This window comes from Corvus brachyrhynchos, unplaced genomic scaffold, assembly GCF_000691975.1.
Source record: "Corvus brachyrhynchos isolate BGI_N302 unplaced genomic scaffold, ASM69197v1 scaffold334, whole genome shotgun sequence".
NCBI lineage: Eukaryota > Metazoa > Chordata > Aves > Passeriformes > Corvidae > Corvus > Corvus brachyrhynchos.
The window spans coordinates 2,862,492-2,876,985 of NW_008238316.1; the positions used below are offsets into that span (position 1 = coordinate 2,862,492).

The 14,494-nt window shown below is 42.9% G+C and overlaps 2 protein-coding genes across 4 annotated transcripts in view; one reads left to right on the forward strand and one right to left on the reverse strand.

The window, feature by feature from the left end:
* The window catches only part of DNAJC9 (DnaJ heat shock protein family (Hsp40) member C9), a gene marked incomplete at its 5' end in the record, with an annotated part of 5,256 nt that extends 2,428 nt beyond the window's left edge, over positions 1–2,828 (forward strand). Inside the window, 4 exons of the mRNA XM_017733786.1 lie at positions 627–784; positions 907–1,161; positions 1,841–1,924; positions 2,344–2,828. Of these exons, the coding sequence (XP_017589275.1) occupies positions 627–784; positions 907–1,161; positions 1,841–1,924; positions 2,344–2,475 (629 nt within the window). The remainder of the gene's footprint in view (positions 1–626; positions 785–906; positions 1,162–1,840; positions 1,925–2,343) is intronic.
* The window catches only part of FAM149B1 (family with sequence similarity 149 member B1), a 12,218-nt gene continuing 476 nt past the window's right edge, over positions 2,753–14,494 (reverse strand). The window contains exons 2-15 of one of the 3 annotated variants that reach the window (XM_017733783.1): positions 13,769–13,873; positions 13,524–13,635; positions 12,464–12,606; positions 11,962–12,081; positions 10,854–11,024; positions 9,743–9,930; positions 9,352–9,482; positions 8,753–8,806; positions 8,203–8,315; positions 7,719–7,898; positions 6,652–6,778; positions 6,213–6,338; positions 5,611–5,692; positions 2,753–4,876 (exon numbers count right to left, since the gene is read on the reverse strand). In XM_017733783.1, the coding sequence (XP_017589272.1) occupies positions 4,803–4,876; positions 5,611–5,692; positions 6,213–6,338; positions 6,652–6,778; positions 7,719–7,898; positions 8,203–8,315; positions 8,753–8,806; positions 9,352–9,482; positions 9,743–9,930; positions 10,854–11,024; positions 11,962–12,081; positions 12,464–12,606; positions 13,524–13,635; positions 13,769–13,873 (1,726 nt within the window). In that variant the 3' untranslated portion in view covers positions 2,753–4,802. The remainder of the gene's footprint in view (positions 4,877–5,610; positions 5,693–6,212; positions 6,339–6,651; positions 6,779–7,718; positions 7,899–8,202; positions 8,316–8,752; positions 8,807–9,351; positions 9,483–9,742; positions 9,931–10,853; positions 11,025–11,961; positions 12,082–12,463; positions 12,607–13,523; positions 13,636–13,768; positions 13,874–14,494) is intronic. The other 2 variants (XM_017733784.1, XM_017733785.1) reach the window with 2 other exon arrangements.

Sequence of the window (14,494 nt, forward strand, 5' to 3'; positions counted from 1 at the left end):
AGCCTCTCCTTGGGGAATTTTGATAGATATGCTCATTAGTAAAACCTATAATGTTATACCTGATCTTTTGGGGCAGACTCGGGGGGGTGCATCTCGATGCACAGGACCTGGACGTGTGCACCTAAGGATCCTTAAAATAAACACCAAAGTAAAATCCCTTTTCCCCTTCTAACCGTGTATGACTCTTGATTTTAAGACCAGGAAAAGGCACCACCACCGGTTCCCCGAGTGACTGGCCCTCTGCCCCCGAGTGACTGAACCCTGAGCAACCGACCGACTCGGGGGGGTGCATCTCGATGCACAGGACCTGGACGTGTGCACCTAAGGATCCTTAAAATAAACACCAAAGTAAAATCCCTTTTCCCCTTCTAACCGTGTATGACTCTTGATTTTAAGACCAGGAAAAGGCACCACCACCGGTTCCCCGAGTGACTGGCCCTCTGCCCCCGAGTGACTGAACCCTGAGCAACCGACCCTAAGTGACTGACCCATCACCCCCTGAGTGACCACCCCACTGACCATCCCCGAGGTGGCCAACCCCGACCCTGAGGGACTAACCCTGTGCCCCCTGAGTGACTGACTGTGGGTGACTGACTCCCAAGTGACCACTCCCCGAGTGACCTCCCGGCCACCCCTGGCCCCGCAGATCCTGGGCAAGGTGTACGCCGTGCTGAGTGACGAGAAGCAGCGCGCGGTGTACGATGAGACGGGCACGGTGGATGACGACGCCGAGGTGCTGCAGGACGGGCGGGACTGGCTGGAGTACTGGCAGCTGCTCTTCAAGGTGAGAGCGGGATGGGGCTGGGAGACAGAAGAACCCAGCACTGTTTGGTTTTATGAGTTTTCTCTTAAATCCTCCTGGTGAGTCAGTCCTGTAACTCACAGAGCATCACCTCTTTGCTCCAGGTCACCGTGAAGGACATCGAAGACTTCCATAAGAGCTACAAAAACTCGGCGGAAGAGCTGGCTGATGTGAAGGCAGCGTACATGAATTTCAAGGGTGACATGGATCGGATCATGGAGTCCGTGATGTGTGCGGATTACACGGATGAGCCCAGGATACGGGAAATGATAGAGCAAGCCATCGACTCCGGGGAGCTCCCGTCCTTCAAGGCTTTTGTAAAGGAGTCGAAGCAGAAGATGATGTCCAGAAGAAGGCGGGTAGGTTGCATCAGCTGTTTACCTTTGAATCTCCCTTGGCAGAAATACGTGACGCTGTTCCTGAGATGTTTGTCACAGGATTGCTGGGTTACACACCTTGCTGTTCACATCTGGTCACCTGTGGTCATCACCCCCCACCCCAAATCATTGTGGAAGGCTTTTCTACTTCTTTATTTCATTACTATACACAACATCTTATTACAGTTTAGCATGTCCCTGCATTTATCTACAAAGCTGTGAGTTGCTGGAATTAACAAAAACAAATAAGTGGTGAAAATACATTTTGGTTGACTTCTGGCAGGTGTGAAACTGCTCTGGCCTAAATGGATTCTTGTGTACTTTTGGACGCTTTGTAGAATGTTATATGTCCATCACAGTAACCTGTAAGTTAATGTAGTATCTACCAAGACAAAAAAAAGTGGGTGTGGGAACAGGGATGGGGACAAACATCACATTCCACACTGTGAAAGAGCAGAAAAACCTCCTGCTCTGCTAAATGGTGGAACCAGAATGGATTTCCTTTGCCTGATTCCTCATCTGTGGCCAAACTTGGAAACCCTTTGTGTTTCCCTGCAGCTCTTTGTACACAGACGCCCAAAAAAGCATTTGGTAACTCCTGTGAGACTTGGTCAGATAACATGCAAAATACGTTGTTAAAAAAACCTGTTTGCTCTTTTAGGCAGAAAAAGAAGCTAAAGAGGCAAAAAAGACTAAAGATGAACTGGGCCTTGGTGGAGAAAATGACTTGCAAGCACTGATTAAAGTAAGTTTAAAGTTTTCTGTTTGTTGCAGATAACTTTGTTACTGGCTTATAATTGTGTTTTCCCTGAGCGTCTTTGATTTTGGATCCTTGCAACTCTTCTGAGTTCCTGAGGTTAAAACCTGGCCTTAATGTTACATATGTACTTTAATTTAATTAGAATCAGAGTACAGTATGGATTTTATTACCTGTGTCTTTTTAAAAATTTACAGAGTTATTGCATATGCACTCAAAATATTTAATTTCTAGTTTTAGGCAGTTACACTGGGAGTTTTAATGATGGTACTAAACTTTCTGCAGCTTGTATTCCCTGTTTAATATATTCCAAGATTTTGTGTAGCTATCAAACTTCAGTAGGATAATCTGTATTGGGAAGTTACAAAAGGTTTGAGTTTGGTTGGTGTTCTTTTCCCCCTCCCCAGAGCCGAAGCAGAGATCGAGAAAAGGAAATGGATAATTTCTTGGCCCAACTGGAAGCAAAATATGGGAACAGTGCTAAGAAAGGAGGAAAGAAGACCTCAGCCAAGAAAAGAAAGGCAGAAGGAACAGCATAGACTGAAAAACCAGGTTTAATTTTGTATGGAAACGTGGATTTGGGAGAATTTGGGGTGTTTTCTAGGCTCCTGTTTTGGACTGTGTGCATTGACTGGCTGTAATTGGGAGGCGTGACACGGAATGCATCCTGAACAAGGAAGACAAGGCACTGCTGTGCTCATGTTTCCGACCCTTGGGGTGCTCTACAGTTTAGATCCATGTGTGCTGTTCACACATTTCTTCTGTAACAAACCTCCTGCTATTTTTAAAGGTCTTTGCACATCAGCTCAACAGGTGTTTTTCCAGTAGTTTTATAGTTTGGAAAATTGCAGATTTAATAAATGAGAAGGTTGGTTTGTTTTTTTTTTCCAGAGTTTTGCTTCCCCAGTTCTCCGTATGTTTTCTAAAAAAGCTGTTCAAAACAAGCCAATTGTGTTGATTCTTCTGATTTCAGTCAAGTAAATCCTGCACACTTCCACGGAGGATCATTTTTCAAAGGCATAGGAGCCACAAGGTGAACACTTTGGGAGTTGAAGGCCCTCACAGCTTCAACAACAATTCCTGGGGGGAAGCCAGAGGTAGATGGTCTCTCTGTTCCCTTTTACTTGTCTGCTCTCAAAATTACCCTGATTCTGAGAAAGTAGAGTATATCATTGTGTTTTTTAACAAAGGGCTTGGAGGTTAATTTTATTACACAAAATAAGTAACAGTCCAGGAGCAGTCCCTGGTGTCAACCATCTGTACAGGAAACAAAAATGGCCTTAGGAGGGGACTGCAGTTTTTAAACCCAGTGACTCCTCTAGGCTGTAAAACACTACCTTATGTTAACAGAAGTCTATTCAAGTTTGTCTGTTTTTGTGACTCTCGTGCTACAGAAAACTCACTTGGTCCCTGAGGAATGGCACGGATACAAATGGGATGCTTATCTGCACTTTGCCTGACATAACTGACACACTGCACAGTGTTCCAGAAGAGAAATTGTATTTTGAAATAGTTTAGTGAGTAGAGGCCTCTGGTGAGCATCAATTTCTCTCTCTGCAAACTTAAGAGGTTTAGATTGAGCTCAGAGCTGCTTTTGTTTTTTTAACTTCTGGAAATGCAAAGGCAGGTTAACCCAGTTAGGTTTGCACAGTTCCCTGTTTCTGATTAAAGCATGCTTGGATCAACTGGACCGTGAGCTTCAGTATTGATGAAAAATCATTAGCTGGTCTGGAGTGGGGAAGCTTTTTTTCTATTTTGAACTGTAGTTTGGAGAATAATAAGAAAATATAGGAAAACTGCTCTTTAATTGGACTAGAAAGGAACAACTGTTTTTGGGGAGCATCCTAACTTTGTTTAAATACAGCCAGTGGTTACCTCAGCTTGTTTTTACACTTTAGTCTGGCACTTATTGTTTGGGACTAGGACCTTCAACTAATCACTTATTTTGAGAAGCCTGTATTTCATGTATTTTTTTGTCTTATCTGGAGCCACAAGGCCAATTCCAGCAAATGCCTCTGTTAGGTCTGTCACACAGGGCAGACACAGCTCCTAAAAGCTCCATTGCAGATGTGGCTTCTGGAACTCTACGTTAGATTGCATAAATCTTGTGTAATTACAGGTATTTTTAGAAAGGGACACTGAGCTATTCTGTGAAATTACCATAAAATGTCTCACCAGGAAGACTTTTTTTGAGTTCTGTCTGAAGCCACTCATAGTAAGAAGTTTCTTTTTGCCTGCTCAACCTTCTTCAGTCACTGAGGAAGAGGTAAAAGGTTTTACTATAACTCAGGAAGAGGCAGTGGTGTGCTACCCTTGGAGCTGCCAGGTCACCTGTACCGCTGCCTTGGTTCTACGCACCTGTGTTCGTACCTGCTGCAGCCACCACAGCATCCATCACTTGCCTAAGCTGAGTGCTTGCTTTTGCTAGTACAATATTGCTTGAAACATATAAATACAGTTTTAAAAAAATGAAAATCACTACTGCTGTGGAAGGCCGGGTTAACCTTCCTAAGGGAAGAATGAGCAGGTCCTGCAGTGCCTGCCTGTAAGGACATGAACCTGTCACCAGCCTCATGGAGAACAGCACAGACTGAGAGTGTTTGCTAGTTTTCCTAGGAGTTGGCCTTCACTGGAGTGTATTCACCCTTCCACTGGAGCATCACTTTCTCTGCTGGTAGAAAATGGAATGTTTAAGCGCACCCCTTCTAATCTTTGGCAGCTGCTGCTTAGATTTATATAAAAATAACTATCTGTAAGGAAGGGTGTTGGAAAACTCTGTGTAAACAACGTTGACCTTGCTGGGAAGGAGGGGTGGTTCTTGACTCTCTGGAGAGGGACAGATGGGTGGACGCTTCTCCATGGCACGTTAGAGCCCCTGTTTGCTTTTTGTGCCTGATCCACTTCGGCCATGGGCTTTCACAGAACCACGTGGTGGAAGACCTGACAAACAAAGACATCATGGACAGCCTCGAGACTTCGGGAAGGTATCACAGCTAAGTACCAAATACATCTCCTCTAGCTGAAAACTTAAAATGTCTTTTTACTCCAACACATGCCTATCAACTGCATTTATTTATACCTTCCAAAAGGGGCAAAGTTTGTGCTTGCCAAGTTGCTGCATTGCAGGGAGCGACTGCATTCCCTGATACTTCACCAAGTATTCATGTCTACCAAGTTTTTCTGATAATTTAAGATTTTTTTTTGGTCAATACAGCAGTCAGAAAACTCATCTTGCATTTTTTTTGACGGGGGGAGCAGATATATAATTTCAGTAGGAACCACTCCTTGCCTGCTTAAAAACAAGTTACTTCAGTTTTAGTGCCTTTGTTAACCTCAAGTTACTATTTCTGTTTAAGCTGACAACTCCTGCTTTGAAAACTTGGACATTGAGAGGCACTGGGGCTGGTCACATTAAGCTTCCTTACTTGATTTAAATATTTGGTGGTAATAAAAACACAAAAACCCCAACAAAATGCACCCAGCTGTACTCTGGAGTAGAGTAGGATATAGCAAGGATAACACACCTGTAACAGCAAATTAAAAACATGGATGGAACTTTGAAAAACCTCCCCAGTGGAAATCACCTGTAGGAATGTACCCCTGTAGAAAATGCATCCCTGTCCCAAAAGCCTCCTTTGTTTGATCTTAGTCAGCCCTGTGGCTGATCAGCATACCTGAAGGTGTCGATCCTCTCCTTGTCCAGGATTGATTACTATAATCAATAACAGTGCAAGAACGGCGGCGCTGGGAGTCTGGCTGAAAATACAGTTCAAGTTATTTCTGTTTGCATGAAAAAAAATCATCAAGGTTATAATGCAACTACAAACTACTTAAACACGTGTATTTGGTAATGGGTTAGATGTTGTAAAGGTCTAAGGGAAGCTTTAAAGAAGGGTCAAATCAACTTTAGAAGTAGAAAATACACTTTTCTAACACCTATTTAGAATGATCACTGGGCCACTTAGAGGCAAGTCTTGCCATTTCTGGAAATTGTACTGTTCCAAAGCAGATTTTGTAACTGCTGAGTCCAGGATGTTGAAATTATACACAGAAACTAATCAAGCAGCTATTTAAAAGCTGTTGCTGAAATTACAGCTTTCAAAGCTTAGATAAAAGTACTTTGTGAGATACAGGAAGGTATCAGTAGAGTAGGTGTTTCAGTAAATTAAACGGAGAGTATTTGTTACTCAGACAGACTGGACATTGATTAACGTTAATTGTCAAAGCACTCTAATCTGTGATTAAGGATGATCTGGTGTAATCAGCCGTGCTTTACCAAGGATGTGTTGGTTGTGTTAGGCCTGGAGAAGGGATCAGGTAAGAACAGCTGCTCTTGGAGCTGCTGGTGAGCGTCTTCTTGTGTCGTGACAGTATGAGCACGGCTCGAGTTCCCTCGAGGTTTCTGCAAGGAGAAATAACAGTTATGGCTTTTTTTTAGTGCAGCAGTCCATTGAAAATAATTAACCGAGGAATTAAAGCTAATTTTCCAAGTGCATCATTTTATACCTAGTTATGAGGAGGGAAACATTCAATTGGCATTAATGAGAATTAAGCATGCAACGCTGGGTGATGCTGTTACTCAGACATGATACAACATTTTTCGTGCATCTATTTGACTTGCTGTCACAAAACAACAAATAAATTGGAACTCTGTGGCAGCTGTGATAACAACTTTAGATTACTGAGTAATAAAATGAGATTCTTGTGCCTGTTACCATTTGCCTGTGGGGTCCTGTGGTGCTCCCACGCTCTGCCACGGTGGTGGTGGCAATGGGTGGCAGGGGGTGATTTCTGTTTAGCAGCAGTGGGGAGGGTGAGGTCAGCTGCTCCTGTGCAGGCAGGCTGGAATGCACCAGTAAGAACAGAAAAAACACACAGTTTGTATGTTTGGCACGTGGAAAGGTGTAATATTGTCAGTTTCTTTGGCCTTCTGGAGTTGACTTCTGTAAGAATACCTTGGAAAAGCTTCAAGCCATAATCTACACTTTAAAAAACACTTCCCTAGTGCTCTCTACTTACATTAAAAAATACATTTTAATAAAGCAGAGATGTCAGTACTTCTTAGATTGATTGAAGCCTGAGGAAAGGGAACAGAAGCATAAAACACTGGAAGGAGAAGTACCAGTTATGAAGGGACAAGGAATAAGTCTCTCAACAGTATGTGACAAGAAAGCAACAGACTGGATGAGTTTATAGGTAAACTGCAAAATTAAAATCAATTTACAACGTGTGGAATAGACAGGTCTATCAAAGCCTGCATTGTTTCCTGAGACCCTGTGGTCCCTGTAAATGGTCCCATTCAGTCAGGTCATTGTGCAAAATAAAAGTGAGATATTCTAGATGTGACTGAGGGCTCACTAAGTGCCCTTTGGTCAGTCAGATAACCTATTTTAACATTTTTATAGTCCAGTCTGGGCTAAGACAGCAACATGCAGTGTGACCTCCAAAAAACACAGATTTTTAAATTTACCTTGAAAATAGGCTGCAGAAAAAGACATCCATGTCAAGAAAGAGATGGTGGTGTTCACTTCACTTGTAGAGGACAGACTGAGGTCTATTGCTCTGTGCAAAACTACCTGAATCTGGGAATGTATGTGACTCACTGACTCGCAGCTGGCAGCACAGTGACCATCAGCTTTAACAACTCGGCTTTCTCAGGGGAGCTGTGCTTTAAGGGGCAGTCCCTCTCCTTACTCCAATAATCCCTGTCCTTCCTACCCAGGGATGCTTTCCGTGCTCTCTGCCCCGGTACCCTGCAGGGAGAGGCTGGTTTGGCACGTACAGGCGCCTGCAGACGTCGTCTCCGGAGCGCGGGGTCCCGATGGGATGCAGGGTCTGGGGGGGGGGGTTCCTTCTCCTCGTGCAGCGGGACAGGGATGAGGTGCTGAGCTCCAGGGGACGATTTGGCCACGTCCTGGTGGAGAGGAGGGAACTCGATCCTGGCCGTTTGTCATCCAGGTCCCTAACAAAACAAAAAATTGCAAGACCAAAAGAGACATGGTCAACATGACAACTACTCTGTTACCCAAGTGCTCACCTACAGGTGACTTCAGTCATAAAATACGTGGGCAGAAATTATGAGAGTCCATTCTTAACATAATTATATCAAGTAATACTCTTTCACAGAAGACAAACAAGCAAGCAGGAAAATAACTGAGAGTTACTTTCTCTGGTGGAGGAATTTTATCTCACAAGGTTTTGGGTTGAATCCCTCTCACTGTGAGAGTGCTCTACTTTATTTACAACAGGTGATCTGTAGTTCTTACAGTGTTTTCTCCACTACAGGCAGGTTCCTTTGGTGTAACTGGATCCCATGGATCACCATCAAGCCATTTAGGTTACGCTGAGAACCACTACTTGACCCTTGAGAGAGACTTACCTGAAATTTAAAAAAATAAGTAAGTAAATTACCGTTTGGCAGAGAAACACACACACACACACATATTTACAGACTTCTCTTTTTGGAGAAGAGTCATTAATTTCTTCCATGACATCCAGATGTATACTCGGTTATATTATTTCCCCATCTAAGACAGGGATCTTAGCATTTCAGTCTTTAGTAGTGCTTAGAAAACGTCCTAATACCATGTCCTAATACTTAATTTTTTCCAGCTGAGCAGCTCATTCGCTGATCTTCCAACAATGACTAATCAGAAGCTTTACAAAAATCATTTTCAGGGTATATTGACATTTTATGTCAATAACAGATCTGCAAACTCCTTTTCTGAGATACAGACTGATCTGGAAAAAACATCAGATTCCACCCGCCATAACAAGAGCAAATAGAAAACAGCAGAGTTTTAATCCCATACATACTTGAGGTGTTTTTCTCCTCTTTTTGCTTTTGCGGCCACATCTGGGTTTTGGGCACTACACACACAGTAAGGGGACACAAGGGACAGGTGGGGGAAGAAATAAAGGAGAAAGAAATAAAAAGAAATAAGGAAAGAGTTGAATTAAAATGGAACAAATAGGTAACACTTCAGTGCTCACCACTCTAGGAGCAGATAACCTAAAGCAGATCATACAGTTAAATTCAGTGTGTGAGAAAAAAACTGGTTTAGAACTGCACTGAGATTTCTCCCTTCTTGCTGGCTGAATTAACTATAAATGTGAGAATGGGATCCCACACACACAGTCCTCAACCTCACCATTTAATCGAAACATTAAGTTGTGGAAAGAACTACATCCTTAATCAACAGCCACCACAGATGTAAAATACTACGTTTCAAGGAGAAATGTAGGAATTAAAACTTCCAACTGAGTAATAACAGAACTTAAGTGTCAGAAAGGACAGCCACCATTCACACAGAGTCCAAACTAGTTATTTACCTAAACACAACCAGTCTGTTTGCTGAGGTAACACTGCGTTTATTCATCCCCACAAAAACCAACAGCTGGCTAAAAATCCTTACCAGATTTGATGTCACCGAGGGCATCTTTGTGTGTGGCACACGACGTAACAAGGCTGGCAGAGGATCCAACTGCAAAGGGCTTCTGGCATCTGCTCGGAGGGTTTCTACTGTTATGATATTTTTCTCATCATCTGTGCAAAGCAACAGAGAATTCCTGTCAATATTGGCAGTGCTAGTCATGGACAGTGCTATGAATCCAATTTTTTTAGAGACAGTCCTCTTGGATGATGAATTCTGCTGAGTTTTTTGAAGACATGTTTCACACTGTTAGCAAAATAACCTTTTTATTCCCACTGAAGAGATCATTCCCAAACACATCTCTCTCCCATGGCATCTTTGCAAAAGTAGCTGCAGTCCCCTTTTGAGCCCTCACTTTAACTGCGATCCTTACCAGAGGCTGACCCTTCCCAGTGCCTGCAGATCAGTTCTTCCATGCAGACCAGGACTTCACTCCACACATCATCAAACACAAACGTGAGCACAGAATCCTTCATGCAGGAATAGGGAGAGACAGGAGGAAACCCCAATTTCCGTCTTCCAGAGGACAGTCCCATTTTCCTCTCGTGCAACTCCTCCTCCCTGTAAAAATGTAAGCATTACCTGCACCAGAAACGCATTTTCCTGTATTTACTTTCGGTTTTCCCACCGACCTCAGTGAGAGATGACTGACACACCCTGGTCTCCTGTACAGAATGACTATAAATGATACTTCATGAACAATAAATAATATACTCAAGAGATCAAATTCACATTAAAAAGTCAATATTAATAGTTACAGTGCTATTTCTTCATCACATTGTTAGGCTCTGTATCTAATGAGAGCACAGAATCCTGAAGACAAGAGAGTGATATTATTTGTTGCAGCAATGTCTCTCTGGCCTGTTGCTGGTCAGAGCAAGAAACATAACAATTTGAATTTAATGGTCCATGCAGCTAAGTGGCTTTAATTATTAAAACCAATTAAGTAGTCAGGAACTGACAGCACCCTCTAGAGTCCTTACCCAGGCCATATGTTCATATTGTTGGTCTGAATAAAGGAAAGGGGCAGAAAGATAAAAATAGTGGTAATCGTTTCTTGACAAGCATAAAATCCACTCTAGTTCTTAAAACTACCACTGGAAAAAATCCAGGAAGGTACAATTCTGTCCAAAATGCCAGTACAAAACAGAAGCAGCACACTGCTAGTGCATAACTAACAGCAGTGAATTTGACATAGTATAAAAAATAAATGGTGTTTAAATACACAGGCTCTTAGTTATGATGGAATGAAATATTCAAACCAAGCACAAAAATGGACTGCATGAAACATTACCAAAATATTCCTAAAAATAATTCAGCAAAATAAATTGTCCTAGGAAATGGGCTGGGAGAATTCCCAGTGCCCGGGCAACCTCAGGCCTTTGGAAGTTCTGTAAAGAAAAGAAAAATATATCCATCAAGTATCTGTATCTTAACTGCAGGAACCCCAGAACACTGGTACTCCTTTAATATTCAATACCTACACATCTCTGTGGTCAAATGCCAAGTATTCCTCCACTATGCCTTCAGAGAGAATGACTTCCTCCTCCCCTTCATCGCTCTCCGAGGAACACAAGGTTGGAGACTTGGAAGGGTCGGCCTTTTTGTGAGCAGGAGCAACAAAAAGAGGCACCTTCTTGCCAAAAACACTAAATCTGAACAGGTGAGTTTTCAGAAAGCAGAAACAAAGATAAGTTGTTATTCCACCTCAAATAACTGAGAGACAGCAAAGTAGTTAAAGGCAAGCAGTAGCGAGGCAAACAAATTATTCATTACTGTAACAACTTCTGGTTTGGATACCTTTTAATTCTTGCTAAGGAACCTGAAACTTCAGGGAAAAAATATCCAAACCTAATTAGAAAGCATTCTAAAATATTAAAAATAAAAGCAGCACTAGCATAGTGCTTTGTATTTTTTAAGTCCTAGGCAGGTTTAACAGATGATTAATAATAAAACCAGCTACAATACATAAACATTCTTAAGAAGTCAGCAGCAGCAAAGATATTTCTATTTACTGGCCAGTTCACTGTAGTTGGCAAAAGCACAGCTACGTATTCTTGCTATTCTGAGTGTAGATAGAGAAATGCTGCTAGTGAGGATTTTCTTGCTATTTTCTAAGTCCGTGAGAGACTTTTCTCTCTCACAGAAGAGGTAGCAGTTATGTAAACAACCACACCACCTGCAACCTTGAAAAGTCTTCTTTATGGTACAGTAGAAAAGTATTTTGACAATGGATGTTTTAGGATTTTAGCCAATCACCCCAAGGGGTGGCTGATCCTTTGTCCAATTAGACTATGAAGAAAAAAGTCTATAAAAGAGTTTGTAAAATAATTAAATAAATCCATCTTGCTGCACAATTCCTGCCTGCTGGATCTTCTCTCCTCCTCCTCCCTACGGCTGCCGGACACGGTGATACACCCTAGGGCCTCGGCCTGTGGTAATATCTGAGTGTACTAAATTCAGTTTAAAAGGAAAAAAAAGACTGTGCCATGTTTAAAACTCAGCCTAACAGGAAGGCTGCACACTTTAAGAAGCAGAGAACAAACCTGCCTTCGCACCTTGGTATGATCCAGGCTCACTGCTGGTACTTACTCATCAGAATCCTTTTCCTGTGGTGAACTTACATCTGAGGGAGCCAAACTGCCCGAGGGGGAACTCGAGTACCATCCATACCCTTCGTCTGTGGGGATCACCACCTGCTTCCCCACCACCCTGCCACGGCAAAAGCAAAGGATAAATACAGCAGAAAACCTTGGCAGTACGTTTATTGAAGGTTGTAAGAAAGAACAGCAGCAAATCCTAAAAGCTCTGCTGGGAAGCTGTGCATTTTCCTGGTGACAGTTTCAGTTTTCTGAGAGAATTCTGCTCTGTTAAGGCCAAGTCAGTTGCAAATAGCAACAAACCTCTGTCAAGGAACCACACGTGAGGTAACAGGATGCTTATTAATGACAGGCAGGCACATCACCAAAGTCATCTTTTTATCTGTGTCTACCACATACTTGCATAAACCCACCCTGCCACTTGTTTTAAGAGCAACTGTGTGCATCCCTACCCTTGTTGTGAAGGTACTAGCATCAGTCCATTAATAAAATACCTGAGATGAGGAAAGCTGGAGGACCACTGATGGCATTCTTCCCGCAGTCCCTCAACATGAACGTTTTCCTTCTGCTCATACAGAAGCTCATCAATTTGTCTGAACATCTGCTGAACTTGTTGCGTGGCAGCCTTATCAAATTCCTAGAGAGGAAAGAAAATACCTAGTGAATAGCCTTTGCAGTGTTTTTTAAAATGATTTTTAAAGTACAATTGAAAAAGACAACTATTTGTTTAAAGCTTAGCAGGATTGCATTAGAAAGATTTTGACTTTAAATAATTTTCTCCCAGAGATGATGCAGCCTGCCGTTAAGACTGATGGCAGCCACATGAAAAGCTTACACTGACACAGCAGAAAAGCTACTAAACATTTTGAAATACCCGTATTATTACATTAAGTTACAAGACTTAAAGAAATCAGAACAGGAAGGATAAAATTCAGTGATATTTTAATGCAATGGAGGATTTGTTGATTCCAGTGTCCACAAACAACAGCAACACAAGAAGCAATGCAGACTGCTGGGAAACCCTGAACCTGAGGGATGGTCAGGTCCTCTGTTACATGCAGACACAATGGGGTCAGTTCCGGGGTCATTCAAATCCAAACAGCTCCATCTCACCTCCCAGAAGGCAACAGCACACTTGGCTTTGGTGGATGGAGAATAAAACAAACATTTCTAAAGGAAAATAATGTTTTAGGAACTTCCTGTATTTTGAGAAACATGCAAGTATGCAGAAGTTTGATAAACTCACGCCAAGTGTCTGAAACTCATCCAGCCATAGCTGGGGTTCCACACTAACAGCATTTATAGATAGACTCGTGCACTAAATGATTTGCATTTCCAAAATTTTCGGTGGAAATGCAGGATATTAACGGAATAGTATGAGCCTAGTGTGTTTTGAACTGGAAGATGGAAAGAGGTAAAAAAGATGTTCTTTCTATAATCACTACCATGATTTTTTTGACAGATCCAAGTATTTTTATTCTAACATGTCTTTGCAGTGGTATTTCAAGTGTCTTTCTGTGCTAGATTTGGCTTGGCTGATTATGTTCTACTCACGTCATAGCCCCAGGAGAAGACTGAGCTGTCTTCTGTGGAGGTGTCAACACAACTCTGGCTAGCAGTCTGTGGATCCCCATGATCATCCGATTCCTTACGGATTCCCGACTCCCTGAAACGCACGCGTTGAGCCGGGAAAAAAAGCAAGCGAAAGAGCCCACAATAAACAATGACAAATCGAGTGTGCCAGTAAACAAAGCCTAGCTGTATCAGAACAGGTGTATCAGATATGTCGTGACACGTACCTGGAGGTCTGGCCGAGGTTTTCAGCGGTGGGTGTGGCTGAGCACACCTGAGCCCGCGGCTCTGGCAGTGGGTGATGCCTCAAGGCATGTTTCGGGAGTCCTTGTCTAAAAAAGCAGAAGTGGAACTTGCCATTACTTACAAGAAAAAACATTTACAGAGTTCCCAGTAAGTTTTATAGGTTTTTCTTTTCTGCTTCTTAAGGACTGTGCACACATTGATTGCTATTAGAAGGCTAATTCTTGTCGCCCAAGCTTTAGGTTTAAGGTGTCAAAACTAACTCTAGGGTAAAGATGACGTTAAAGGTCTTGGCTTCAAAATCAGTTAAACTTGAACTTAAGATGTTGTGAATTGGCCCACAGCTCCCTAAAAGTGGAGACAATGCCATTATCCCTGTAGATTAATTAAATAAAATTGAACAAGAGTAAACGAGCCGAGTAAGTCAGAACTGACCCAACTCCTGGGTCAGGAGAAAAAAGCCAATTACAGGGACGTAATCGCGTTCTGCCACACCGGTGTTTGGCCGGGACCGGTGCTTAGGAATCCCGGGAATCCTGGGAACCATCTCCCGTCGGGGACGCGGTGTGACCGGGCCGTCACGGGGCCCTGTTTGGTGCTGGGGGGAGCGCGGGCGGCAGGCCCGGGATGGGGCCAGGGGGATCGCGACCGAGATCGGGACCGGGACTGGGATGGGCATCGGGACCGCGCCGGGGACCGCGGTAGCGGCA